The sequence below is a fragment of the Saccopteryx leptura genome, chromosome 3, assembly GCF_036850995.1.
Source record: "Saccopteryx leptura isolate mSacLep1 chromosome 3, mSacLep1_pri_phased_curated, whole genome shotgun sequence".
In the NCBI taxonomy this organism is placed as follows: Eukaryota; Metazoa; Chordata; class Mammalia; order Chiroptera; family Emballonuridae; genus Saccopteryx; species Saccopteryx leptura.
In genome coordinates, this window is record NC_089505.1 from 336,576,949 (window position 1) to 336,604,381 (window position 27,433).

A 27,433-nucleotide genomic window follows, 5' to 3' on the forward strand; every position below is an offset into this window, starting at 1 on the left:
ATTGGTAGGAGATAGAATCTCATTTAAAAATATGGGCAAAGGACCTGTGCAGGGCCCAGTTTGCATGTCAACTTCTTGAAGAAAATCCTGAGCAGTATCCTGTAGATTGTTAGTCAAAGAAAGGATGCAAAGTCAGACAAAGAGCAACATGAGCAAAGGCCTAGTGGTGATAGCATAGGTTGGAATAAGTGGGTTCTGTAAATTCTGTGATATTTCTGGAACTTTAAAGTGTGAAGTGGGCATTGTTGTAGCTAAGGAAAATTAGGGCCTCTTTCTCCATTCAAAGAGGCCCTACTCTGTTCTTTGTTCTATAGGTAAACAAGAGCCATTAAAGAGTTTTATGCAGGAATGAGCCAATCAGGAGGACATTACAAAAAATCATTTAGGAAATACATGGGAGAATAGCTTAACCGGAATCAGTCTAAACAGAGAAACCATTTATAATAGCTGAATAATACCAAAGGCTTAGAGAGAAGGAAAGAGTAACTGGAATGCTGAGAGAAAGGATTTGGATTTAGGAAATATTTTAGAAGTAAAATCAATATAACTTAATCAATGAGTAAATTTGGACCAGGAAAAGAAGGAATGAAATTAGTCAAAAGTCAGATTTCTGTAACAACTTACCCCACAGAAATATAAGGAATTGTAACTAAATATTATGAATAACTATATGTCAGCAAATAGGATAATCTGCATGAAATAGATTCTTAGAAATATATAATCTGCCAAAACTGAATCAAGAATAATCAGAGGATCTGAATATACAGATTACAATTAGTGAAATTAAAGCAATAATCAAAAAATTCCAGCCTGACCTTTGGTGGCACAGTAGATAAATTGTCAACCTGAAATGCTGATGTCTTCGGTTCAAAACCCTGGGCTTACCCAGTCAAGGTACATATGGGAGTTGATGCTTCCTGCTCCTTCCCCCTTCTCTCTCTCCTCTTTCTAAAGTGAATTTTAAAAAATTACTAATAAACAAAAGTTCTGGACCAGATGACTTACAGGTAAATTTTATAAAACATTCTAAAAGGAGCTATCACCTATTCTTTTGGAATATCAAACTATTCCAGAAATATTCAAGAGGGAGCAAAGACTCCCAAGCTCATTTTACAAGACCAACATTACCCTAATTCCAAAACCAGATAAAGATACTACAAAGAAAGAAAATTACAGGTCAATATCCCTGATGAACATAGATGCTAAAATCCTCAACAAAATATTAGCAAACCAAATCCAGCAATACATTAAAAAGATCACACACCATGATCAAGTGGGATTTATTCTGGGGATGCAAGGTTGGTACAATATCCACATATCAATAAATATGATACACCACATAAACAAAATGAAGGATAGAAACCACATGATCACCCACCCTGGCGAATTAACTCTGTGAAGAGAATCGGACATGCATAAAAGTTGCTATTTTGATTCCCAGTCAAGGCACATAAAGGAACAATTCAGTGTTCCTAACTTTCTTTCTCTATGTCTCTCTCCCTATCTTTCTCATTTTCTCTCTTTGTCCTCTTCCTCCCTCTTGCTAAAATCAATAAATCTGGTGTGAATAAATAAACATTAAAAAAAAACACATAATCATATCAATAGATGCAGAAATGGTCTTAAACATTCATTTATGTTAAAAACTCAGCAAAGTGGGAATACAAGAAAGATATCACAACATAATAAAGGCCATGTATGACAAACCAACAGCCAACATTCATACTCAATGGGCAAAAACAAAGCATTTCCCTTAAGGTTGGGAACAAGACAGGGATGATCACTTGCACCATACTTACTCGATATAATACTAGAAGTCCTAGCCACGGCAATCAGAAAAGAAAAAGAAATAAAAGGCATCCAAATTGAAAAGAAAGAAGTAAAATGGTCATTATTTACAGATGACACGATACAAATGATATAGAGAGCCCTAAAGATTCCACAAAAAAACTACTAGAACTGGTAAATGAGTTAAGTAAAGTAACAGGATACAATATAAATATCTAGAAATCGGTTTTATTTTTATCCAACCTTTATAAACTATCAGAAAGGGAAACTTAAGAAAATAATCCCATTTTCAATTGCATCAAAAAAGATAAAATACCTAGAAAAAAAATTAACCAAGAACATAAAAGACCTATATGTATGTACTTGGAAAAGTCTAAGATACTGAAGAAAGAAATTGAAGAAAATATAAATGAGAAAAAGCATATACTATGGTTATAGATAGGAAGAATTAACAGCATTAAAATGTTCATACTATTCATAGCTATCCATAGATTCAGCACAATTTCTATCATGCTGGCATATATCAAACTATACTAAAAGGCCATAGTAATCAAACTAGCATAGTACTCACATAAAAATAGACATATAGATAAATGGAACAGAATAGAGAGCTCAGAAATAAACCCATCCTGTTATGGTTAATTAATATTTGACAAAAGAGGCAAGACTATACAATGTGGTAAAGGTAATCTATTCAGTAATAAACAGTGTTGAGAAAAATGGACAGATACGTGCAAAAAAAAAAAATGAAACTAGACCACTTTCTTACACCATACACAAGAATAAACTCAGGATGGATTAAAGACTTAAGTTTTAGACTGGAAATCATAAAAATCCTAGATGAAAACATAGGCAGTAAAATCTCAGACATTTCTCATACTAATATTTTTTGTGATATATTGCCTCAGTTGAGAGAAACAAAAGAAAAATAAACAAATGAGATTACATCAAACTAAAATGTTTTTTCACAGTAAAGGAAACTAATCAACAAAATGAAATGATAATCCACTGAATGGGAGAATGCTCACAAATATTAGGGGATATTTTATTGCTTCATATTCATTTTAAAATATCCTCTAATTTTTGTGAGCAGTATATTTGCCAGTGATACATCTGATAAGTGGTTAATATCCAAAATTTATAAAGAACTTATACAACTCACCACCAAAAAAAATAAATAAATACAATCAAGAAATGGGCAAATGACCTGAATAGACACTTCTCTAAAGAGGACATATAGATGGCCAATACACATATGAAAAGATGCTCAACATCCACTAATTATCAGAGAAAAGCCAATTAAAACCACAAAGAGATATCACCTCACACCTGTCAGAATGGCTATCACCAATAAATCTGCAAACAATAAATGTTAATGAGGATGTGGAGAAAAGGAAACTCTTGTGCACTGTTGCTGGGAATGTGGACTGATGCAGCCAGTGTGAAAAGAAGTAGGGAGTTACCTCAAAAAATTAAAAACAGAACTGCCTTATGACCCAGCAATTTTACTTCTGGGAATATATCCAAAGAAATATGAAACACTGATTTGAAAAAATATATGCAGCCCTATGTTTATTGCAGCATTATTTACAATAGCCAAGATTTGGAAGCAGCCCAGTGCCCATCAGTAGATAAGTGAGGAAAAAATGCAGTTGTACATTTACACAATGGAGTACTACTCAGCCATAAAAAGGGGAAAGGAAATCTTACCTTTTGGGACAGCATGGATGGACCTGGGGAGCAGTATGCTAAGTGAAATAAGCCTTCAGAGACAAATACCATGTTTTTTCACTTTTATGTGGAATCCAATGGACAAAATAAACTAACAAAATAATAACAGACCAATAGATACAGAGAATAGACTGACAGCTGTCAAGGTTAGGGGATAGGGGTTGGGTGAAAAACATAAAGGAATTAAGGAAACAATACCTCAGAGACAGGTAACGCTATGGTGATTACCAGAGGAAAAGGGGGATGGGGTGAGGTAGGAGAGGGTAAAGGGGAGATAAATGGTGATGGAAGGAGACTTGACTTGGGGCGGTGAGTAAACAATACAATATACAGATGATATAGTATAGAATTATACTCCTGAAATCTATATAATTTTATTAACTGTCACCCAATAAATTTTTTTAAAAGTACTAAGACTCTAGAATAGCCCATAAACAAAATTAATGAAAGAGAAAAAGGGAAAATTTTAAAAGAAATTAAAAAGTCAGATTTCTGATTTGAGCCAGTTGGTAGATTGAGACAGGAAATATAGCGTGTCTTAATGTATTGTTCTAGGTAGATGGATTTGATGAGCCTATGGGAAATTAGTAGAAAATAAAAATTCACATAATTTTTTCTTCATAACATCATTAAGTACGCATTTAGTGCTTTCTGTAGACCAGAATACTAAGATGTAGGACAGTTCTTACTGTCCAGGAGTTCCCTGCTCATTGGACTATGACAGGTAGCTAAGGTGATAACTATAAAGATACTATAAATTGGTGTCTGATTGATCGCACAGTGCACAGGATTTTCTGGAATCAATGGATGAGAGGTACCTCCTTCAGCTACAGGGGTCAAAAAGGATTTCTTGGAGGAAGTGTCTCAAGGGCTAAGTTTCAAAGGCTGAGTTAGGCAAGTAACCAGAGATATAAAAAAGTTTCTTTTTTCTGTTATTGGGACCACAGCAGTGCCTGAGATGAGAGTCCATATTGATGTCAGCAACTCTCATATATACAGTTTATTCTGTGGATATTTGGCCAGTCTATAGTCAGCAGTTTGTGTAGCTGAATATTTGAACTGCATCCTGGGTAGGTCACTAAATTGTTTTCGGCCATAGGATGAGCTCCTCTTACGCTTATGTTAAATCTTTATATCATGAATTCAGGAAAAGCAGATAGCTTCAGGCCCCAACAGCTGAGTCTTTTTTCTACTTTAGCTTTCTTTTGATTTTCTGTTGTTGCTGTAATCTAAGATTGTTCTTTCAGCCTGATCAGGCAGTGGCACAGTGGATAGAGCATCAGACTGGGATGCAGAGGACCCAGGTTTGAAACCCCGAGGTCACTGGCTTGTGTGCGGGCTCATCTGGCTTGAGTGTGGAATCACCAGCTTGAACACAGGGTCTCCAGCTTGAGCCATGACCCCATGGTCCCTGGCTTGAGCCTAAAAGTCACTGGCTTGAAGCCCAAGGTTGCTGACGAGCCCAAGGTCACTAGCTTAAGCAAGAGGTCACTCGCTCTGCTGTAGTCTCCTGGTCAATGCACATATGGGAAAACAATCAATGGACAACTAAGATGCTGCAATGAAGAATTGAAGCTTCTCATCTCTATCCCTTCCTGTCTGTCTGTCCCTATCTGTCTCTCTCTCTCTCTCTCTCTGTCACAAAAATAATAAATAAATAAATAAATAAGATTGTTCTTTTATTTTTTATGTTTTATGTTTTATTTTCGTTAAAGGTGGTATTTTCTGTGAGACCACAGACTTAGGAATTCCACATAAAAAATGTAGTTAGAGCAGGTAAATATATGGGGTCATTTGAATAATTCAATCTCCCTAAAATATTTTACCCACTAGACTCTTTCAGTACCTCAAATTCTACAAGTCAAAAATAATGAATAAATAGTGCTGGTATAACTGGATATCCATGCAAAAGAATGAAGTTGGACCCCTGCTTTACACAGCATACAAAATCTGTTCAAGAGGGATCATAGACCTAAAATGTAAGACATAAAAGTATAAAGCTCATAAAGGAAAGCCAAAGTGTAAATATTTGTGTTCTTGGGTTAAGCAGTGGTTTCCTCATATAACACCAAAAGCACACACAAAGTAATTGTTAGGTTGGAGTTTACAAACCTTAAGTTTGTGCTGCAGGTGATCTATCAAAAAAACTTAAAAGACAATCCACAGAACAGGAGAAAATACTTTCAAATTTCATATTTTACTTGGATCCAGGATATATAAAGAGCTCATACAATTCAATAATAAAAAGACAAATGGTCCAATTTAAGAATAAGCAAATGATTTGAGTAGACATTTTCCCAAGAATATATTCAAATGGACAATAAGCACATGAGGAAATATTCAATACCATTAGTCATTAGGGAAATACAAACTGAAGTCACAGTGGAATACACACCAGCTAGGATGGCTGTAATCAAATAACACCCAACAGTCCCACTCCTAGGAAGATATATAACGGAATTGAAAACACAGCCACAAAATTTGCGTTTGAATGTTGACAGCAGCCAAAAAGTAGAAACAACCTAAATGTCCATCAACTGATAATGGGTTAAGAAAATGTGGTACCCCATATGATAAAGCATTACTCAGCCAGAAAAAGGAATGAAGTGTTGATGATGCATGTTTTCATGTGAATGGATCTTGAAAGCATTATGCTAACTGAAAGAAACCAGACACAAAGTCCAGATAGTGTATGATTCCATTTATATGAAATGTCCAGAGCAGGCAAATCTGTAGAGACAAATTAAAATAGTGGTTGCTGGGGCTGGAGACGGGGAATGGCTAGGGGGTGACTGCTTAGTGTGGTATGGGCCTTTAGTGTATGTGGTGATGATAATGTTCTGGAATTATATAGTGGTGATGTTTGTGCGATCTTGTAAGTATACTAGAAACCCTTGAATTAGATGCTTTCAAGACAGTAAATTGTATGGGAGTTATATGTCAATAAGATGTTTTTAAGAAGTAGTTTCTCTAAGTTAAGATATTTTTTTCTGTTTAAAATATGGCCCTGGCCAGTTGGCTCAGTGGTAGAGTCCCGGGTTCGGTTCCCAGCCAGGGCACACAGGAGAAGTGCCCAACTGCTTCTCCACCCCTCCCCCTCTTCTCTCTCTCTCTCTCTCTCTCTCTCTCTCTCTCTGTCTATTTCTCTCTTCTCCCCTTCAGCTATGGCTCGATTGGAGCGAGTTAGCCCTGGGCACTGAGGATGGCTTCATGGCCTCTGCCTCAGGCGCTAAAATATGGCCCCAGTTTCAACGGAGTAAGGGCCCCAGATGGGCAGAGCATCACCCCCTAGCGGGCTTGCCAGGTAGATCCAGGTCAGGGTGCATGCGGAAGTTTGTCTCTCTGCCTCCCCTCCTCTCACTAAAAAAAAAAAAAAAAAATTGGAGAGCAGTAAACTTTTTAATATTACAGACAGTGATTCAGATGTCTGACTCTTTACAATGAGCAACTAGTCAGTAGCTGGATGCCCAGAGCTTTGCTGATTAAAGAACCACAAGAGAAAGCACACTTGAAAGGGGTGTGCTGAGGGAACTGGGCAGCCAGGAGGAATTTCACAGTTGCTGATCCCTAAGAAAGGGGAGACAAGGTTCTCCTTATGAAGAGATGTAGATAATGAAATTGTTAATAATGACTATTAATTTAGCTACCTAATAACTGCTGTTTTTAGCTTCATCTGGGATTATGTCTTATTTCTTCAGGCTACAATGAAAAAAAACACTTTATAGATTCAGTTAAGCTCAAACATTGATTGAACACATATCTATGCGAGACGCACTGTACTAGTCCTTGGATATAAGATGTATGACATACTCTGCCTTCACGATGCTTATAGTCTTATGTTTTATTGTAATGAAAACATTCAAAAAACAATGAAATAAGGCAAACACAGAAATAATAAGGCTATTAGTTTTTATTTTTGGTGGCTAAGTGGGAGATAAGGACAACTTCTGATATATAATACATATAAAATGGACTATAGGTTTTAAGGACTCTCAGTCTACCTATGATGAGGTTTTTGAAATTTTATAAATGCAAAATATATAGAGAAGGATGTAGGTCACAAGAGAAACAAATATTTTCAGAGAATTGTGGGAGGCTACTTCAGTTAGTTGGACACATATTTTATAATACAAGTTTCTGTGTCAAACTTTGTGCTGGATACTAAGGGAAGTCATTGGCTTGGAAGAAGGGATGCCAGTTGCAGTGTGGGCAGCTGTGTTAAGCTTGCTCGCCGGTGTGCCAGCTGCAAGCCTTTGCCTGATCGGTACGTGAGTGCATGGCTTTGCCACATGTGTACAGCCTATATAAGGCTATGGGTGTTTGTTCTTGAGAGGGATGGGGGATTGTGGACGTGCAGATTGCCTGCCTGCCACTGTGAGGGGCCATTTTGCTGTTTGTTTGCCTGAGAGGTGGTTTCCCCTGCATGTGCACTTCTCTGCCGCTGTGAGACTTTATTAAGTGAAATGGCCCAATCGTTTCTGGTTCAGCAGTTTTTCTACCATCTGCCCAAATCCAATGTGGACCTGCCTGGCCATGGCCACTGGCATTACCTGCAGCGAGGATCTGGAAAAGCTGCTTCATTTTCCTCAGTTAGGAGGGCAAAAGTAGATGCTCATGTGTGGCCTTTATTCTACAAGGAACAGAGAGTCACGTGGATTAGGACAGGAACGTGGGCATTAAGTAGTCCAGGGAAAGTGTTCCTTACTTAACTACATGGAAAGAATAGTTAGGTGATGAAGAAAAGGATTACAACATCTGTGTTCCAATGAGTTCACAATACAGGTGCTGGGGAACTTCAATAGGAACCTGATGGGGAAGTGAAGGCTTATATTCAATAAGAGCTTCAATAATTTTCTTACCTTTTTCAATTCTATAGCAGACATCAACTTGGATATATCAAAGCCTTTGAAAGCAAACCTGAGTTTTACCAAGCTGGATCAGATGAACCACTTCTTAAAGAAGATAAAGAGTGCACACAGCAAAGAGCCTTCAGCTCCTTCAGGTGCCGTGTTGCATAAAGACGAGCTGCCAACCTCCAAGTGTTACCGTGGGAAGTCGTCTAAACCCAGAGCTCATGGCGACAGTGCACAGAAGGTTCCATTTCAAGAAAGCATGTGGAGAACTGTTTCCTGCTTTCAAAAAATTTCTGTCCATACTACTCAGATTGTGGTCTCCATGGAAACTGTCCCGCATCCTAATAAACCATGCCTGTTAGCATCTTTATCAAACCTCAGTGGAAGCCTTAATGTTAAAGCAGCACAAAAAGTACCTGGTAAGTCACAGGAAAAGGGGAGAGGGAGGGGGTGATATGACTGGGTAACATCTGAAAATGCATAATTTGGATGATTTATATTATTTATTTGGAGGTTAAAAGTTTTAAGAGCCATTAGAGATGGGACATTTCTGGTTTGTAACTTTATTTTAAAGAAAACTTTATAACAAAGTCTTTGAGCTTGAGTATTTTAAGGCCCTAAACTACATGTTCCTGTCCACTTCTTCAGGCCTGTTCCTTAAAATGTATTTAAAACTGTTCATTCCTAAATATCTCTTACCTAAAACAGCTGCAGTGGAACAACAAGAACTGGTTTTATGAGCCATTAGAGTAGTGGTTCTCAGGGTATGGTCTCAGAACCACAGCATCAGCATCACCCGAGTGAGAACTTGTTAGAAATACAAATTTTCAGACCTCCCCCTGACCTACTGAATCTGAAATTCTGGACAGGGAACCCCAAATTTGTGTTGCAGAAGCCGTACAGGTGATTCCAGTTCACTGCATTAACACTGGTAACAATTTATTTAAAAAAGAGAAATTGCCCTAGTGGCCAGTATGCCACCCAAAGTGTAATACGTAGAAGTCAGGGTTCCACTCTGCAGTGACAGTGCCATTGAGGATTATCAGGCAGCGGCACCTGGCAAGGCAAGGCAGAACTTCTGTGCCTGGCCCTGCAGAGAGAGGCATGGGCCCTGCCCCCTGATTGTCCTCGATGGGTGGAGAGGTGAGAGATTAACAGGCAGTGACATCTACCTTGTCCTCTCTGGTTACCATGACTAAAGTGTTACGTGCTTTTTCACACTAAATCAGGAAGGGTAGGTAGGAGGCATGTGAGGAATGAGAGAACAGACAAGGCACAGGTGGGAAATAACAGGGTTCAGTCACTGAAACTGCTACTGTAAAAGTTCAAGGCACAATGCCAGAAATTTTACTTTAAAAGTGAAAGTAGCAAGAGGGACACATTTTTTTCCACTTTAATTTGCAGGAAAGAATGAGGGTAGAGGGCGATAAAGTAAATCCTGAAACTATGTGCAACTTAGCGGCTTACTAAAAAGTAATTAAGTGGCAGCTGGAGGTGAACTATAACTTGGTTCCATGGAGCCAGTTTGGGCACAGTAGTTTAAGAGATAAAGAAAAAATTTATTGTTAGGAAGTATGGATTTTAGGCCAGAAAAACATGATTTATTTCTTTCTCACCAGAAGTATTTGTGACCAAGCCTTCTAAAATGCTGTCCTTTTTTTTTTTTTTTTTTGTCTTGAAAGTTAGAAATAAAAAATGTAAGGTCCATGGTACATGAAAGATTCTGAAACATTGGAGGCTACAATGTCTTGATTTATCCACAAATAAATTGTATCCCTGACAACACTGGGCCTTTCCAGTTATACCTTAATCATATGGCAGGGAAGGTTAGGACTCAGTGAGAGAGGTTAAATGTACAGTGCTCAAGTGTAGGTCATTTTCTTTTTTCAGCCTCATTTCTTGTTTTATTCATCATCTACTTATATTTTATCCATATTCCATGATGTCTATCCTTGTAAATATCTCAAAAATATAATTAAGATCCTTTTACTGAGCTTTACAGATAGAATGCTCACTCTGTTTTTGTAACTTGTTTCTTCCCCTTTATACTAGAAAATTATGTACCCCTATTTCTTTTACAATTATGCTCTTTAATCTAGATAGTCAAATGCAAAAGTAGAAACTATAGCTTTGAGTGAGACATAAATCATGCAACTCTAATTGTGGTATCCAGCAAATGTTCTAAAATAGTTATTTGTGTCAACAAATCAAAACAGATTGAAGTTAGCCATTTAAAAGGAACAAGTTTATTATGATAGCATAACAAACACCAAATCTGTTTTCTCTACATTTCTGCTTAATGTAATGACATGCTCAAACATTTTAAGAAGATAACAAAGTCAGCAAAATAATAATAAATTATGATTAAGTGAAATAAGATTATGTTAAGTTCTAGTTATTGCCTAAGGTTGATTTCTAGAAAATTATAATTGAGAGATCACTATATAGTTTTCAAAAATTGATTTTAAGCAAAACTTTTTAAAGTAAAATATAATTTAAATTGAATATTAATTTTATTGTATATCTGAATATCTTAAAAACCCATGCTTTGCAACTTGAATGAAATATATATAACTATGTATTTGAGGTATAGTTTTGATTAAGTGGTAAAAAAGTATCCACAAAAAAAATCTTTCTACCAATAGTCATATTTCATATTTTTCAAGTGACATCATTCTGCATTCAACCAAAATTTTTATAATGCATGTTTTTGAGCTCAACAGAGTTAATGTCAGGTTTTTATAGTTTGAATCTAATGCAGAAATACTTAACTGTGTCTTTGATTTTATAGTTTATGTAACTATTGTGACCATCTGCAGCAGCTGCCCTTTTCAGATTATTTGCTGAACCAAATTGAGCACAGTGACAAAAGTAGTCATCTCAGATGTACTCTTAAACAGAGAAAGAAAAAGGAGCGTTGCCTTGGTACAGTATAGCCATCTGCTGTACAGATGTTATTGTATAGAATGACTTAAGATAAAATAATTGTAGAGAATTTTCATTAAAACCTCACCAATTTGCACTTGTTTATGCGAATCTGCATAACTCCCCAATGAGACAACACACTTGGGGTTTCTTTGGTTCTCACTCACTTTCTCTTTGATCCTTTTTGATGTGCTGACTTTAATAAACACAGTCAAAAACACTGTGCAAAAACATCATGGAAAAAACTACAAAGGAATAATTATAGCAGCAGAAACTACTCTAATCCCTAACTTACGCAAGCTATTTTTAGTGAAATATTTTTTTTAACACTCTTTATGTGACAATGTTATATAAACAGGGTAAAACGGTCTTTTCCAGATGAGTTTTAATTTAGGAGCTGAAGTAGATTTGTAATGCTGGAGGAATCTTGTGTTCTAAGTGATATTTAGAGAAACACAATTGAGAATGTGTTGTAGGCATGTTTCCTCATTCCTGAAAGGTACAAAAATAGTTCAGTTCACCTAATTATATGTTTTAATCATTTAACTGTCATAAGCTTATGGGAAGTACACGGGGAAAGGGAATAATCAAAGAGTACAGGGGGAAAGTTATTTCTCTTCTCGAGACCTTGTCAATACATTTAAATCTGAAATGCTTTTATATTCATTTCCTGGTTTTTACAGTGAAAGACGGACAGATTACTCACTAAAACGTGTTCATTGCTTGAAACAAAATGAAATGCTTAAATGTTTTCTACTTTTAAAAAAAGTTGTGAGATTCTCTTAGTCTCCTATACTATTCTGTAATCCTCAACTATGAGAGTTTCAAAGGACTTGATTTTTTTTAATCCACCTGCAGATGCTAGTGTACAGTGACATACAATAACCTAACTTGTATTTTTGGTAGATACTTAAATTCTTCCCTATGTTTTTGGGGAAAGGGGCCTAAAGTTGACTTTAGTAGATGTAATTACTTGTATTTTTTGAGTTGGTATATAATATTGCCCAAAAACCTCCCCCCAAAAATGAACACCTATGGTTGTATTACCAATAACCGAATGAATCTTATTTAGAAATTTTATCTTATTTTCTTAATGATTTTAAGGCAGATAATATTTTCTCTGCTTTCCATTATATTCATCCCATTTCTATAGTAACAACCTACTTTCCCCCCACATATGCACACAGAACACAATCTTTTTTGCTGTTTGAAGTATGCCTTTTTGGAGAGGCAGTGAGTGTGTAGCTGTAAATTCTGAACTAGCAGTGTAGCACTTTCCACAGGCGGGTGGGGAGTGAGCTGCTGACTTTAGCTCCCCTTGTCAGAGTAAATTATGACTCTATTAGGGCGGCACTCCTTAGATTCCAGCCAACAAGGATGCCGGTTCAGGCAGTGAAATAGCTGTGCTTTCGACTTCCATGCTCCTTCCCAGGGGCCCTCAGATTAGCAATCTCCATGTAGATTAAGGAAAAGGGAAATAGGACATGAACAAGTTATGAAGCACAAAGGATTGGGAGAAAAGCGGGAGTGAGACCATCTTGTCCGGCATTTTAGTAAGATAGGGGAAAAGTTGCACAGAGCCCCTTTGCAAAGGGACTTTTCGTCCATGCAGGAAGAAATAAATTGAACTCCTTCTAGTCAAAAAACTGGTTTAAATAACTTTCGCTACCCCTGCCTCTGTCATCCAGATGTACTTATCTTTATGTATAAACAAAAATAGGGGGAAAGCATAACCATATTATTTTTCACATATACAAATGTCTCTTCTCGTGTTCACTGTATTCAGGACCAATAAAATGTTAAGAACCTAAAGTTCCTTTTAATGTACTGTACTGAAAACTGAAACCGCGCCATTAATTGATAAAAGTAGAGCTCCAGCTTTTCATTCCGCGGTTAACTGAACCTTCAGAGGAAAGCCTCGTAAGGCGCTGTCGTAGCCATCGAAGGCTCCAGAGGCACAAGCAAGCCTACAGGGAAATAAAACATCAAATTAGATATGACTACCTAAAATGATATGTTCCAATAACAAGCCATTTACAACACCCCAAAGACTTTGTTACTTTTAGAAAGAAATGATACTTCTTTCCAATGCCTGAATAATAGGAAATGAATTCTTTGACAGTTCAAGCCAGAGGACAAACTTAACTGTGAAGCAGCCGCTGAGGGCTGAAGTGGAAGCGCAGCTGGTGGGCAGCTAGACAGATCACTAACCCACCTTACCGAGCATTGGGTGTGGGCATGAGGGTCTCGTCACGTTTGACACCGGGTCCCAAGTAGCTTAAACCCAACACTCGAGGAAAGGTAGAGACCTCACTGGGTATATAACATCTGGGATTTTATTTGTCATTTTGGCATACTTCACAAGCGCAAAAGAAAGAGTAAAAGGGGATTATCTTGACAATGAAATGAGTTACTGAATCTTGTGATAATGAAAAGCAGAGGAGTTCTAATGCCTTTCTATAGTCCCTGAGGTAGAGGTGTGTTTATAGTTTTGCCGAAGTAAAATATAGGCAGGCGGAACAGATGGCCGAGCATCCGTGAAACATGACACCTCTCATCCCAGAACTGAGTACCACTGTTAATCCTGGTCAGATTCCCTCCTGTTACTTCATAACAAGGTTCAGAGTTGCTACTGATGAACTGGCCTGTCCCTCTTTTTTTACTCCTAAATTACCTGTAGATTACTGTTTTCTCAACAGTGATGTTTTTCTTTGCATAGTGGTAGAATGAGACATTCAGAAAAATAGAATACGAAGTACTGAAAATTGAGTGGGAAATAAGTAGAAAGAGTAAAATTCTCATAACACTTTTTCAAAATAATGTTCCATATTATTCTCATATATGGGGAGACAAAAAACATAAGTGTATAACATACTCTATTGAGGAATAATTCTTATGTGCTGTTCTTTGAAATCATATGCAAAGGAGAAGAAATACCAGCATACAAACTTTTTATTATCCTTACTCTATTTTTTATCATAATATACTGTTAGACAATTTCAGACAATAATAAGCAATAGTAACTCTACTATCTTAGAATGATCTGTTTTCACATCCTCAATAAAGGAGGTAAAAATTTAAGAATGATGTTTAATAAAAATCCACTCATAAAAAAAAACCCCACTCTTAGATATACTCTGTCCAGGCCTGTTTATAGTCACTTACTCTTTTGTTTAACCAAATTATGTTAATGAAGTCTTCTACATCTTTCACTTGGGATATTTAGTTTTATTATGATAAGGACTTATGCACATGGAAGTGTTATGTGATAATTGTTCTCCATGCACATTTTTGTTTGAGTGCTGTGTGGTTACTCCAGTTGTTTTGAATTCCAACAGGAAGCCTTTACAATAGATAGGAGAGCAACTGCAGATATTAACAAGTTAACCACTGGGTTGAGTTCCTGACATGTTCATTTCCAGGTTGAATGAAAAGTAAAAAGCACATAATAAGCAACCCTGTCAGGCTGCCGAGCCCGGCTGGTCCGCGCTGTGGTGGGTGAACACGGTGTACCTGCCCGGCCTTCTCAGGGGATGAGCTCATCGCGCAGAGATAACCATCTCTGACTTTTTCTTCTGATTCATCACGGGTCTGAACTCCATTTGAACCTTGTTAGACAAAAAAACAGGCAGAATTCCTGGCCCAAGCTATAAAATATAATTAAGGCCTTTTGAAATGATGTGTAAAAGAACATTGCTGTACCCCCACTTATAACCACTGCCACCACCACAACCAATAAAGTTAAATCAAGCACTGCCTGTAATGGATTAAAATAATAAATGTTCCTGGATTTCAGTGTTTGAAGTACTTGAAGAAAACAGGCTCCCAGCAGCCCGGGTAGCTGAATGCAAGAGAGACATTTATTAATGACGAGTTCAAGGATTTGGCCTGTTTAAGATCATTACTTTCTGTTTACCGTGTGTTACACATCTCTTATATTTTTACACAGCCCACATGTGTCCATATGCAATAATGAAAAGCGCTTTTTTTCCAACAAAAGAATTGTTAATTGTGTAAATATGATTCTCTTGGGAAATATGAAGTCTTCGTAAGACTGTGATCTCTTCTAATGAGAAATCCAGTGTAGTTACTATGCTCTTCCAAGTATATCATGTTCAAATCTTGTCTCTAGCTAAATTAGTCTATTTCATTCTATTGTTTTTAGTTACCAAATTCCAAACTTAATCTAGCTTGCTAGAAAAATGTTGGCCTCAGGTTGTATGTTAGAATTGTGCCCCATTGCACTGAATTTGATGTGCCTTTTGTACTATAGCAAAAAATGCATTGTTTTCTTCTCCTAATTTTTAACAAAGGTATGGTAAAGAATTATTTCTCTAGATTTACATACATTTTGGGAACAACTGATAAGAATTTCCCATGCACACATATTAGAACAAATGTTCCTTTGATAAGAGGGAAAAAGGACCTTTCAGACAAAAAAAAAAAAAAAAAAAAAAAAAAGCTGTCAATTAACATGAAGACAACTCACTGTGCAAAATCCTATTGGAGAACAGTTTCCAGTTCTGGTTATTAAATGCTAGGAATCCTTTACTTGTCAGCTCCTCCTCTGCATCCTTGCTAGCACCTTATAGATTAGCATTAAGTGAAACAGACAAGAATTGTTACAGCCCTCAGCGTTGGAACTATGGAAAAGGAGAGGGTTAGAAGTAAATCTCTATCCTCCACTCAGCCTTTTGCTTTGCTTGTGGGTGCAGCACATCGCCCTCTCCTCCACATAAGCCAGTAGGCTAGTTACTGGGAAAGTTTCTGGCAAAGCAGCCCGGTCAGTGATGAGTGACTGAAGACATATCGATGTTCTTCTGCTCTCTGGCCGGGCCCCTGGACCTGTAGGCAATGTTGGCATAACATACTGAGGCTGTGCAAGACAGCTGGGGACAGGAAAAAACCATTTATTCCCAACCCTGTTACCAAATGAAAAACTTAAATTGCTAACTTCCAGCAGAAATTTTTATAAAGCAACATGGTGCTGGAAGGAGGCAGACAGAACTGAATTCCAGCCCTGCTACTTACTGGCAGTTGATTATGGTTCAAGTTACAACTTAGCTCATTTCCAAAATGAAAGTGAAAACAATTCACAGGGCTGTTGAGAACATTAGGTGAGATAATGTATGTAGAATACCCTACACATTCCTTGGCACAAATTTATTATATCCCTCAATAGATATTGGGGTGTTTTTGTAGCTTCCACCCCCTACTCAGTCCCACCAGATGAATGCTGATCATTAAATTTAACCCGTTGAGTAGTACGAACGTTCATGTATGTCCTCATGCCCCTCGACCATCCAGAGTACAATCTATTTATTTTATAAATGTGTAATATAAAAAAAGAAAATATATGTTCTTCTTGTTTCTATAAATTGGTTATCAAACAAACATGATTTTAAGTTAATAAAAGTGTTACTGGAACTAATTTTATTTAAAAAAAAAAAACCTCAACCCGTGATTCAGTGAACATGAAAAAAACTCACAACTCAAAGGGTTAAAGCTGAAAGTTATCTTAAAGATCTTCCTTTTCTTTATCAAGAACCCTTGTTATTCTTTCTCTCATGGACCTCATAATCTAAATAAACTGCATTGAAGATTACATAGCAAATGTGACTATACCTACTTGCTATGACTCTAACCAAAAATAAAAGCATTAGTATACCTCCACAGCCCTGTCTCATACAGATTTATGAGTTCTTCCAGGATCTTTGAAATACTGAAAATACTTCCTGGACCACTATTACTATGTGGGACTTCCTAAGTGTCAAAGGACCCTGGTTTTAGGCCCCATAAGCTAGTTCTAACTCCCTCGTTGAGTTAAGAGGGGAGAGATTGATTTGCCCAGGGATATTCTGAGACAGAGTAGGGACTTAACACATGTCTACTGGCTTCTGGTCTTTCTGTTATGCCAGTCTTTAAAAACCTGGATTATGTAGATCAAGATCAGTTTCTAAGCCATCACAGTAAATTATTTAGCAGGTCATTTTGGTTTCAACATTGTTAGAGTAAGTTTATACCAAGCCTTCCATTCATGTGACTGACTTTTTTTAAAAGAATGATTCATCAGCTGTTTCCTAATGTAATTAACCAGCTACTGTATTAATGAAAAAACCTATGGAGTATGTATTTGCTATTATTCTTTCCTCTCTGGGAAAGTTGTCATACACTTTCCAATATTGCATAGTCAAATCTGCCAGTCTGTTGTTTTTAAACATAGACACATGATCCAATCAAGTTTTATTTTTCTAATAAACACACTGTAAAAACAGTGAGCATGGTGGCAGATTGGAGGGAACAAAAGAGGCAAAGCATGTCCTCCGTCACCCTTTGGTATTTTTAGTTTGGTTTTTCTAGGATCTGGGAGTTTTAAAACATTTCTCAAAAAATACCTTTCCCAGACAAGGGCCAAGTATAAATAGCCAACTCAGCAGACATTGTCATCTTTCATGAGTAATTCTCCCCTCCTTTATGTGAAAGAGGAAAAATACTATTTCTGCTACTTATCATTTTCTTATGTTCAAAGGAAACGGTTTAGATTAGTCTAGGGATCCCAACTTTTACTCACCATTGAGGTCAAGGTGGGAGTCCCTGGAGACTGGGTGTCCCACCCATGAGAAATCATTGATTGCCTTGGAGAGGGGATATGTGTTAGCAGGAAGACCACCCAACTGGACTGTCATTTTTGATGGCTTGACGTTTTGGTAAAGGTGGGAACCACTCGCATCCCTTTCTACTTAAATTTCAGTATCCATGTAGTTCTGACATTTTTATGTGTTGTCCCACATATTAATCTTATTCTGTATTTTAGTTTATTACTATGTATAACTATGTAAGCTTATTAAAAAATAGAATGTAATTGAATAGGATCTGATCAACTTACAAATTCTGATCAAGGGGGAAAATCAATTCTCTTTTTTCCCATGGTTAAAATACCCAAGTGCCATTTTTATGTGCCTCAACATAATTAGTTGAAGGAATTAGAAATAGAAAGATTTCTAATCATCTGTCTATGATTAGACATACTCACAAACATTTTTTTCTAGTCATCTAGTCACTTACGGTCACCTTTTCATGGTTCATGTTGATAAAAAAAATTTTCTTCCTCACTTTTTTGAGGCATCCTGGTGCTTCAACTGTTATGCAAATCGACTTGAGGATGTATCTAACACATGTTTGCTGATTTTCTAGTAGCCTTAGATTGCTTCCAGCTGGATAAAAAAATACCTGGATATGCTTTGCTAGCACATGTCATCATTGAGCACTCTTTCTAATGACATACAGAAGCTTGATTTAGGTTACATTTTGCACAGTCAGCATGTAGAGAATAGGAGCCTTACTAAGGGGCTAGTAGAGACTGATGATGTAGGGCTGGCAGCATTTTGTAAACATTCTCCCAAACAAGTGGTTTGCATTTATTAGTCTTCTGAAGGAGTATTTTAAAGGTCATGAAACTATTTGTTCCTTGACCTAAATTTTTACCCTCAGTGAAAAGTATGTCAGTGTGCAAACAAAGCAAGATCATTTCTGTTTATCACACCAGTTGTTTCTGAAATTACTTCTCAATGTTGCCACAGCTCATTTAGCTTCATTAAATATCTGCCATTAGTTTGCTAGAGCTGAAATTAAAAATATAAACACAGATTTTTGAAATAAGCTAATGGAAAAATCAGGCAGAAAGCATTCTGTCGAGTGGAAGGAGGTAGAGGGAAGAGTTTATATATTCAGTCCAAATGACCTGAACACACAATCACTGAATGCAATGCCGAGTCCTGGACAGGATCCTAGAATAGGAAAAGGACATGAAAGGAGAAACTGGTGAAATTCAAATAGATCTAAATTGGTTAGTATTTTACTGATGTTAATTTACTGGCTTTTGAGAACCATGCTATACAGTAAGTTGTTAACATTACTGGTTGAAGGATATCATAGTTGAAGGCTATCAACTTTGCTGAAAGCCTAAAATTATTACAAAATTAGAAGCTTTTTAAAATGACCTGATCAGACAGAGATTAAGTAACTTTAATGACATTCATGTTTTTAAAGTTTAAGTGTGATCATTTTAAATCTTATACTTTCACATCATATTTCTTTAATTTTTTTCTTCACTCATATTTGGGGTTGAAGGTACAGTGTTGGGAAAACAGCTGTGTTAGGCTTGCGCTGGTTGAACTGCTGCAAGCCCTTGCTTGCTTAGTGTGTGAGCACGTGGCAGTGCCACGGGTGTATAATCTATGTAAGGCTACGGGTGCTTGCTCTCGGGTGGATTGCAGACGGCGGATTGTGGATTGCCTGCCCGACACTTTGGGGGTCATTTTTGCTATTTCTTTGCCTGAGAAATGGTTTTCCTCTGCCTGCGTGCTTGTTTGCCATTGTGAGACTCTATTAAACAGAATGGCCCGGTGCTTTCTGGCTCTGCAGTTTCTCTACCATCTGCCCAAATCCAGTGTGGACCTGCATGGCCTCAGCCACCAGCGTTACATACAGAAAATGTAAAGCATAACACATCAAACACCTGTATACTCACCAGTTAGAAAAAATGTAAACATTTTGTCATATTTGCAATACATACAGACAGACAGAGATAAAACTTCACAAGATTATTCAGTCTTTTCCAATGTTCCAATGCTAAGAAGATAATTCTGCTTGTAGTCGTTTTGTCCAAGAGTGCATGAATTCATTAAAAAAATAAATAACACATGCCTTAACTGTTGCCATTCATACCAGATTTTGAATGTTTAAGTATCCAGCTTACATGAACTCTGTATTCTCTGTGGCCCTTTGTTTATGTGTATGGTGATCTATAAAATAAGATTCATTGTATCCCAGGGAAGATATTTAGTATATTTCCTGATTTAAAAGGGGGGCGGCAAGGGGGATGTCTAGGGGAGCACAGGGGAGGGGGGAGATATAGTCAGTGGGACACTTGAATATATGTAAACACTATAAATTAAAATCAATAAAAATTAAAAAAGGAGGGGTTGATGTCCCATAGGCCAGCTTTTCAGAGTGAAAGAAAGGAGAAAGGAGAATTAATAACCCTGTCATGAGTCCCAGGGATTATTTTCATGTTTGTGGTAAAAATGTGAAGTTTGGTTTACCATTTATAAATGACCCTTGTGAAATTCATCACTACTCTTTATTAAGTGATCACCATAATCTCTTATTACTGGTCACTAAGACCGCAGTTAAAACCACTGAACTAACATGTTTTTCTATTATTTTGTTGTGAGATTGTTGTTGTTTTTTTTAATTTGGCAGGAAATGTTCAAAAGGAAACATAGACTCTTATTTTAAACTTAAAAGCTGGTACTTGTGGGTGAACCCTTCTGTGGTCCACAGATAACTAAGTGGGTTCCCTCCTGAGGAGCAAAGCCACAGCAGGCTGCTGTGCGTAACAAACGGTGGGCAGGTAGGCACGTGGGGGTAAGTTAAATTAATCTCAAAAGTGAACCAACCCGTAGGGAAAACAGCAGTGTTAGGCTTGCTCACTTGCGCTTTGCATGATTATACGTGAGCACATGACAAAGCCATGCGTGCATAGCCTATGTAAGGCTACGGGTGCTTTCACTCAGGGCGGATTGTGGATTGCTTACCAACCACTGTAGAGGGCCGTTTTCCTGTTCATTCTCCTGCTGCCATGAGAAGCGGTTTCCCCTGCCTGTTTGCTCCCCCACCATTGCAAGAATCTATTAAACGGAGAAGGCCCAACACTTTCCGGCTCCAGTGTCTCTCCCATCTGCCTGAATCCAAGGTGAATCTGCCTGGCCTTGGCCACCCGCATCACACACCCTGATTTCTTTGTAGGTATGTATGACACAAAAGCAAAAAAGACCCAAAAAGGCCATAGAGATAGAGACATTGATATCTATAGGTCATTTGTTTTTTGGTGTTTTTTTGGTTTGGTTTTTTTTTTTCTTTTTAATGAATTTATTGGGTGACACTGGCTAACAAGTTTATACAGGTCAGGTGCACAGTTCCACAACACATCATCATCTGTACACTGTACTGTGTGTGCACCACCCCAAGTCAAGTCTCCACCCATCGCCGGTTACCCCCCTTACCCTCCTCTATCTGCCCCACCCCACTCCCCGCAGCAGTCCCCACACTGTTGTCCATGTCCAGAAGTTTTTTCTTTTTTCTTTTTGCTCAATCCCATTCACACACCTGCCAGCCCCACCACTCTCCCAGCAGCTGTCTGCCTACCCTCTATCTGTGAGTCTGTCTCTGTGTTGCTTGTTACTGTGTTCATTAGATTCCACTTACAAGTGAAATTGTATGGTACTTGTATTTCTCTGCCTGGCTTATATCACTTGGCATAATAATCTCCAGGTTTATCCATCCTGTCACAAAGGGTAAGATTTCCTTCTTTTTTATAGGCAAGTACAAAGTAGTATTACATTGTGTAACTGCACCACAGCTTTTTTGTTTTGGTTTTGTGTGTGTGTGTGTGTATTTTTCTGAAGTTGGAAACGGGGAGGCAGTCAGACAGACTCCCGCATGCGCCGACCGGGATCCACTCGGCATGCCCACCAGGGGGCAATGCTCCACCCATCTGGGGTGTTGCTCTGTTGCAACCAGACCCATTCTAGCACCTGAGGCAGAGGCCATAGAGCCATCCTCAGTGCCCCCGGCCAACTTTGCTCCAATGGAGCCTTGGCTGTGGGGAGGGAAGAGAGAGACAGAGAGGAAGGAGAGGGGGAGGAGTGGAGAAGCAGATGCATGCTTCTCCTGTGTGCCCTGGCTGGGAATTGAACCTGGGACTCCTGTATGCCAGGCCAATGCTCTACCACTGAGCCAACCGGCCAGGGCCTCAAGCCCATTCTTAATGAGACTTGTAGGGGCAAATATTAGCCCTTTCTTTTGATAAGTTTTTTCTTTGATAATAATCTTTGCTTCCATAAAGTTGTCTTTTATGTCTGTCCTATTATTTCTTTGGCTTAACTTTTGACCAATCACTTTAGAGTCATATTTTAGGGATGATTAGAAATAAATATATCAGAAGGGGCTCTCGGCAGGTTTCTCACTGCCTAGGAAAAGGTTACAAATAAGGAAAGGTAGAAAGCTAGAAACTACCCTGTGGTGTTGGACTAGAATTGGAGATATTGGTATAAAGTTATAATTTTTAACATATTTAACAATGGATAGATACAGAGATATAGAAGTGTATAAATGACTAGTATACATACGTATACTTGTTAGCACTCTTCTGAGAGAGGCTAGCTTGAAGAAGTATCACCCTTGTAGCAATAAGCATGCCTACATCCCAGACTTTGGTTTCTAGATACCACTCTTCAATAAAGGAAACCAACGCTCTTTAGAGAAATGGCTGAATACCAGAGATGGAATGAGAAAAATACAAGATGAGCCTGAAATGTCATTTTTATTCTTTTTAAAAATAAAAACAGCTTTATTATTTGTCTCAGAAGAAAAATGGTATATGCTATTGTTATAATTTTATACATTTTTTTAGATTAGTGATGCTAAGTCTTTAAAATTATTTGTTGCAGATAATTTTTCTGTTTGCCATTTGCCTTTTTATAAGTACAGAGGTTTTACATTTTTTTATAAACTAAAATTTATCAGGTTTTTCTCTTTTTATTTCTGGCTTTTGACTCATGATAAGAAAGGTTGCAATTTCATATAATATTAAAAACCTTTATCCTTTTTCCTCATTGCATTTTTATTTTAATTGACATATTGAAATGTAATATCCTATTAGTTTCAGGTATGTATCATAGTTATTCAATATTTATATATTGTTCATATGAAACGATCCACACAATAAGTCTAGTTACCAAATTTATTATAGTATTATTGATCTTATTGATCATATTCCCTATGATCTACATTACATTACCATGACAATTATTTTATAACTAGAAATTTGTACCTCTTAATCCCCTTTGCCTATTTCACTTTCCTACTAACCTCTCCTGTCTCTGGAAGCCACCAGTTTGTTTCTTGTATTTATGAGGCTGTTTCTGTTTGTTTTGTTTATTCATGTATTTTGGTTTTTTAGATTTCGTATATAAGTGAAATCACTTGGCATTTGTCTTTGTCTGACTTACATCATTCAGCATAATGCCGTTAAGGTCTCTCCATGTCACAAATGGCAAGATTTCATTCCTTTTTATGACTGAGCACATTCCATTGCGTGTATACACATGCCCCACATTTTCTTTACCCATTCGTCTTTTGTGGATATTTAGCTCCATATCTTGACTATTGTGATACTACAGTGAGCATAGTGATGCATATATCTCTCCAAACTAGTGTTTTTATTTCCTACAGATAAACACCCAGAAGTGAAATCTCTGCATCTAATAGTATTTTTATTTTTATTTTTTTTTAATTTAGTTTGCTAATATTTTATTAAGGATTTTTACGTCTGTGTTCATCAGGGATATTAGCCTATAATTTTCTGTTTTCGGTGTGTCTTTGTTGATTTTGGTATCAGGATAGTGCTAGCCTCTTTAAATGAGTTTGGAAACATTTTTTTTCCTCTTCAATATTTTTGAATAATTTGTGAAGGATAAATATTGCTTCTTTAAATGTTTGGTAGAATTCTCTTGTAAAGCCACCTCGTCCTAGAGTTCTGTTTTTTGAGAGTTTTTAAACTACTGACTCCTTTTTATTACTTGTAATCAGTCTATTCAGGTCTTTTACTTCTTCATGATTCCGTAAAAATGGCCCTTGCCAGCACCTCCAATCCCAGAGAAAGTTCCAGCAGTTTCTCACCTGTTTGGCAGATGGTATAAGGGTAGTAAATGGATTTCTTTTACATATAGTCCAATCTGTGGGGGTCCCTCAGTGATATCCCTCCCTACTGCAGTTCACCGTGTCACGGGTGCTGTTACCATGTCCCCATCTCTCTTACCTTCTTTGTGTGGTCCCTCTATCATTTGTTGTGCAGGAACTGTTCACTCAGTCCTGATTTATTTTTCGGAAGGAATTTCTCTTCATGTAGGGGTGTGTATTCAGTGCATGTGTAGAAGGAGGTGAGTTCAGGGTCTTCCTACACTAGTATCTTGGAACTTGTAAGAGCCTGAAACATCTTGTGGCCAGAAAGTAAAGAAGTCCCCCAAAATGGTAAGTATATCAAAGGACACAGGAACCAACTTGAAGATGGTTCAGTATAAGCAGCAAAGTAAATAATGATAGTATTCAATTATAACCCATAAAATAAAATAAATATCCATGAATCCATACTGATATAAATAAATAATTGGCCCTGCTGGTTGGTTCAGTGGTAGAACATCAGCCCAACGTGTGAATGTTCTGGGTTTGATTCCCAATCAGGGCACAAAAGAGAAATGCCCATCTGCTTCTCCATCCTTTACCATCTCCCTTCTCTCTCTCTCTCTCTCTCTCTCTATCTCTCTTTTTCCTCCTGCAACCAAGGCTCGATTGGCGCGAGTTGGTCCTGGGCACTGAGGGATGGCTCCATGGCCTCCGCCTGAGGTACTAAGAAGAGCTCAGTTGCTCAGCAACAGATTTACATCCCAGATGGGCAGAGCATTGCCCCCTAGTGGGCTTGCCAGGTAGATCTCAGTTGAGACACATGTGGAAGTCTGTCTCTGCCTCCCCTCCTCTCACTGAATAAAAAATAATAATATTAATAATGGTAATAATTGAACTAATAAGAGGAGTAGAAAGGACAGCTTTTTTCATCATAGAATACTAATTAATAAATGTAGAAGAATAAGAAAATTGGAAATCAGCATTATCATACACCACAGCATTAACTGTTGCATTCAAGAACCAGAGGTCGATGCCAACATTAATGGGTAAAATTTGATGTAAAAGAGAATAATGCATAAGTTCTCTCACCACAGATATTTATTATTTATAAATGGGAAAATAACCTTATAGTGCCAAAACCTGCAAGACACCATGTTAGCCATGTGATCAGAGTTAAATATTACCAGATACAAAACATCAGTTTCACCCCAGTTTGATGACCTGAAAAAGGCATCAGTTCTCTGGTATTCTTGCCAAAAATGCATAACCTCATTCTAATGAGAAATCATTAGATAAAAATGAAATGAGAGACATTCTACAAAATAATTGGCATGGGCTATTCAGGAGTATCAAGGTAATAGAAAACAAAGCTAGAGGATCTGTCACAGAATAAAGAAGACAGAAGAGACCGACCACTAAATTCAGTGAGATTCTATGTTAAATGTTTGAACAGAGAAAGGACAATAGTGAGGAAAATGGCAAATTTTAAATAAGATTTGTAGATTACTTAATAATATTATATCAATGTGATTTTTCTGATTTCAATATTTGTACTGTGGTTGAATAGCTGGGTGAAGGATGTATGGGAATTCTGAGTATTTTTGTGACTTTCAGGCAGGTCTAATATTATTTCTAAATTAAAAGTATTTTGTATGGCCCTGGCCGGTTAGCTCAGCGGTAGAGTGTCGGCCTGGCATGCGGGGGACCCGGGTTCGGTTCCCGGCCAGGGCACATAGGAGAAGCGCCCATTTGCTTCTCCACCCCCCCCCCTTCCTCTCTGTCTCTCTCTTCCCCTCCCGCAGCCAAGGCTCCATTGGAGCAAAGATGGCCCGGGCGCTGGGGATGGCTCCTTGGCCTCTACCCCAGGCACTAGAGTGGCTCTGGTCATGGCAGAGTGACGCCCCGGAGGGGCAGAGCATCGCCCCGTGGTGGGCAGAGTGTCGCCCCTGGTGGGCGTGCCGGGTGGATCCCGGTTGGGCGCATCCCAGTCGGGCGCATGCGGGAGTCTGTCTGACTATCTCTCCCCATTTCCAGCTTCAGAAAAATACAAAAAAAAAAAAAAAAAAAAAGTATTTTGTATGTTCTTTGGAGGAAGGAGACATGGAATAGACATGGATGGCTTCTGAGATATCTTCCGTCCAGCCTTAGTGCCCTGTGATACATGATGCAAATCAAGAATGGCATATTTAAGTACTTTTCTAACTTTCAGTTAAGAAATCTATTGAAACAGCAGAAAAGGGGATGAGTCTAAACTGTCAGTTCCGTTCAATGGGAGATAAATAGCTGAATGGGTACCGCTGTGCCCAGCGCTATGCTGAATGAGATGGCCCTTGCCTCCAGGATGATCACAGTCTACGGAAACTTGAAAAGGATGCAGTCTTCTTTCAATCGCTTATGTTTAAATGTCTCTCTTCTTTGATATTTTAAAATGATGGAGTTGAATAGCATGACATAAAATTGCCAAGTGTTAGGAACCTATCTAAGAGAGTGAAAGCCCCAAAAGTAAGCCCAAGATTTTTCAATTCGGTGTCTGATGAGATAATGAAAACATTAAAAAAGATAAGCAACCTAGGGAGCCTTTAATGTTAAACACTTTGTCTGTGAGGGACCAACAGGACATTCACATTAAGATTACCACCGAAAATTAAATATTTCATTGTAGTCTATTATGAAGATACATGTATTTGAAAATGATTATACTTCATACCTTCCCTTAATGCCCATTTGCTGGATAACTGTACTGAATTAAGCCTGTGCTTTCTCAATCCCATTATGACAAGTTACTGAATAATCAGTGGGTATGTTTAGATCTTTATTGTTGAGAAGCCTGTTCCAGGATTTATAATGCAATTAAGTCAGGAAGTTATGACTTAAGTTCTAAACTCCATTAATAAAGATGACCTTTGATTCTTGATTTTTTGGGAGCCTGTTTCTGTTTTATATTTTGTTTATTTTTACTTTAGTCTAAGTGAACTATAGCTTTGAATCAAGAAAAATTGTGTAAATGAAATGGAAGTCTTAATGTCACAATATATTTGATGAAAAAATTTAAGAAATTAATTTTCACCATTATAATTTTGACTGAAGTCTTAGCCCTAACACTTTGCGGGTGTGATGTCTTCTGTGTGTCTTATTTCTGCAGTAGGAACATATAGTGTGTATGAAGTTTTCAAATCTCCACAGAATTGAAAAGTCAATGTGGGTACTGTACTTTGAAAAGTGTATACTGTCAGCCTAAGGTGTTTTTTAATCTTTCATCTCTTTTAAGGATCAAATATTATTAGAAAAATAAGCCATGAGCATTACAAATGTGGTCGGTTGAAATTCAATATTCACAATGACAATTCAGAATATGAGCTCCTTGGGGGAAAGTTAAAACCCACCACTCT

General features: G+C 37.7%; 1 protein-coding gene across 4 annotated transcripts in view; it reads left to right on the forward strand.

Moving 5' to 3' along the window:
• VPS13B (vacuolar protein sorting 13 homolog B) overlaps positions 1 to 27,433 on the forward strand; it is an 887,459-nt gene that overhangs the window by 696,423 nt on the left and 163,603 nt on the right. For 3 of the 4 annotated variants that reach the window (XM_066379210.1, XM_066379212.1, XM_066379209.1), the window contains exon 36: positions 8,396 to 8,791. In XM_066379210.1, the coding sequence (XP_066235307.1) occupies positions 8,396 to 8,791 (396 nt within the window). The remainder of the gene's footprint in view (positions 1 to 8,395; positions 8,792 to 27,433) is intronic. The other variant, XM_066379211.1, reaches the window with a different exon arrangement.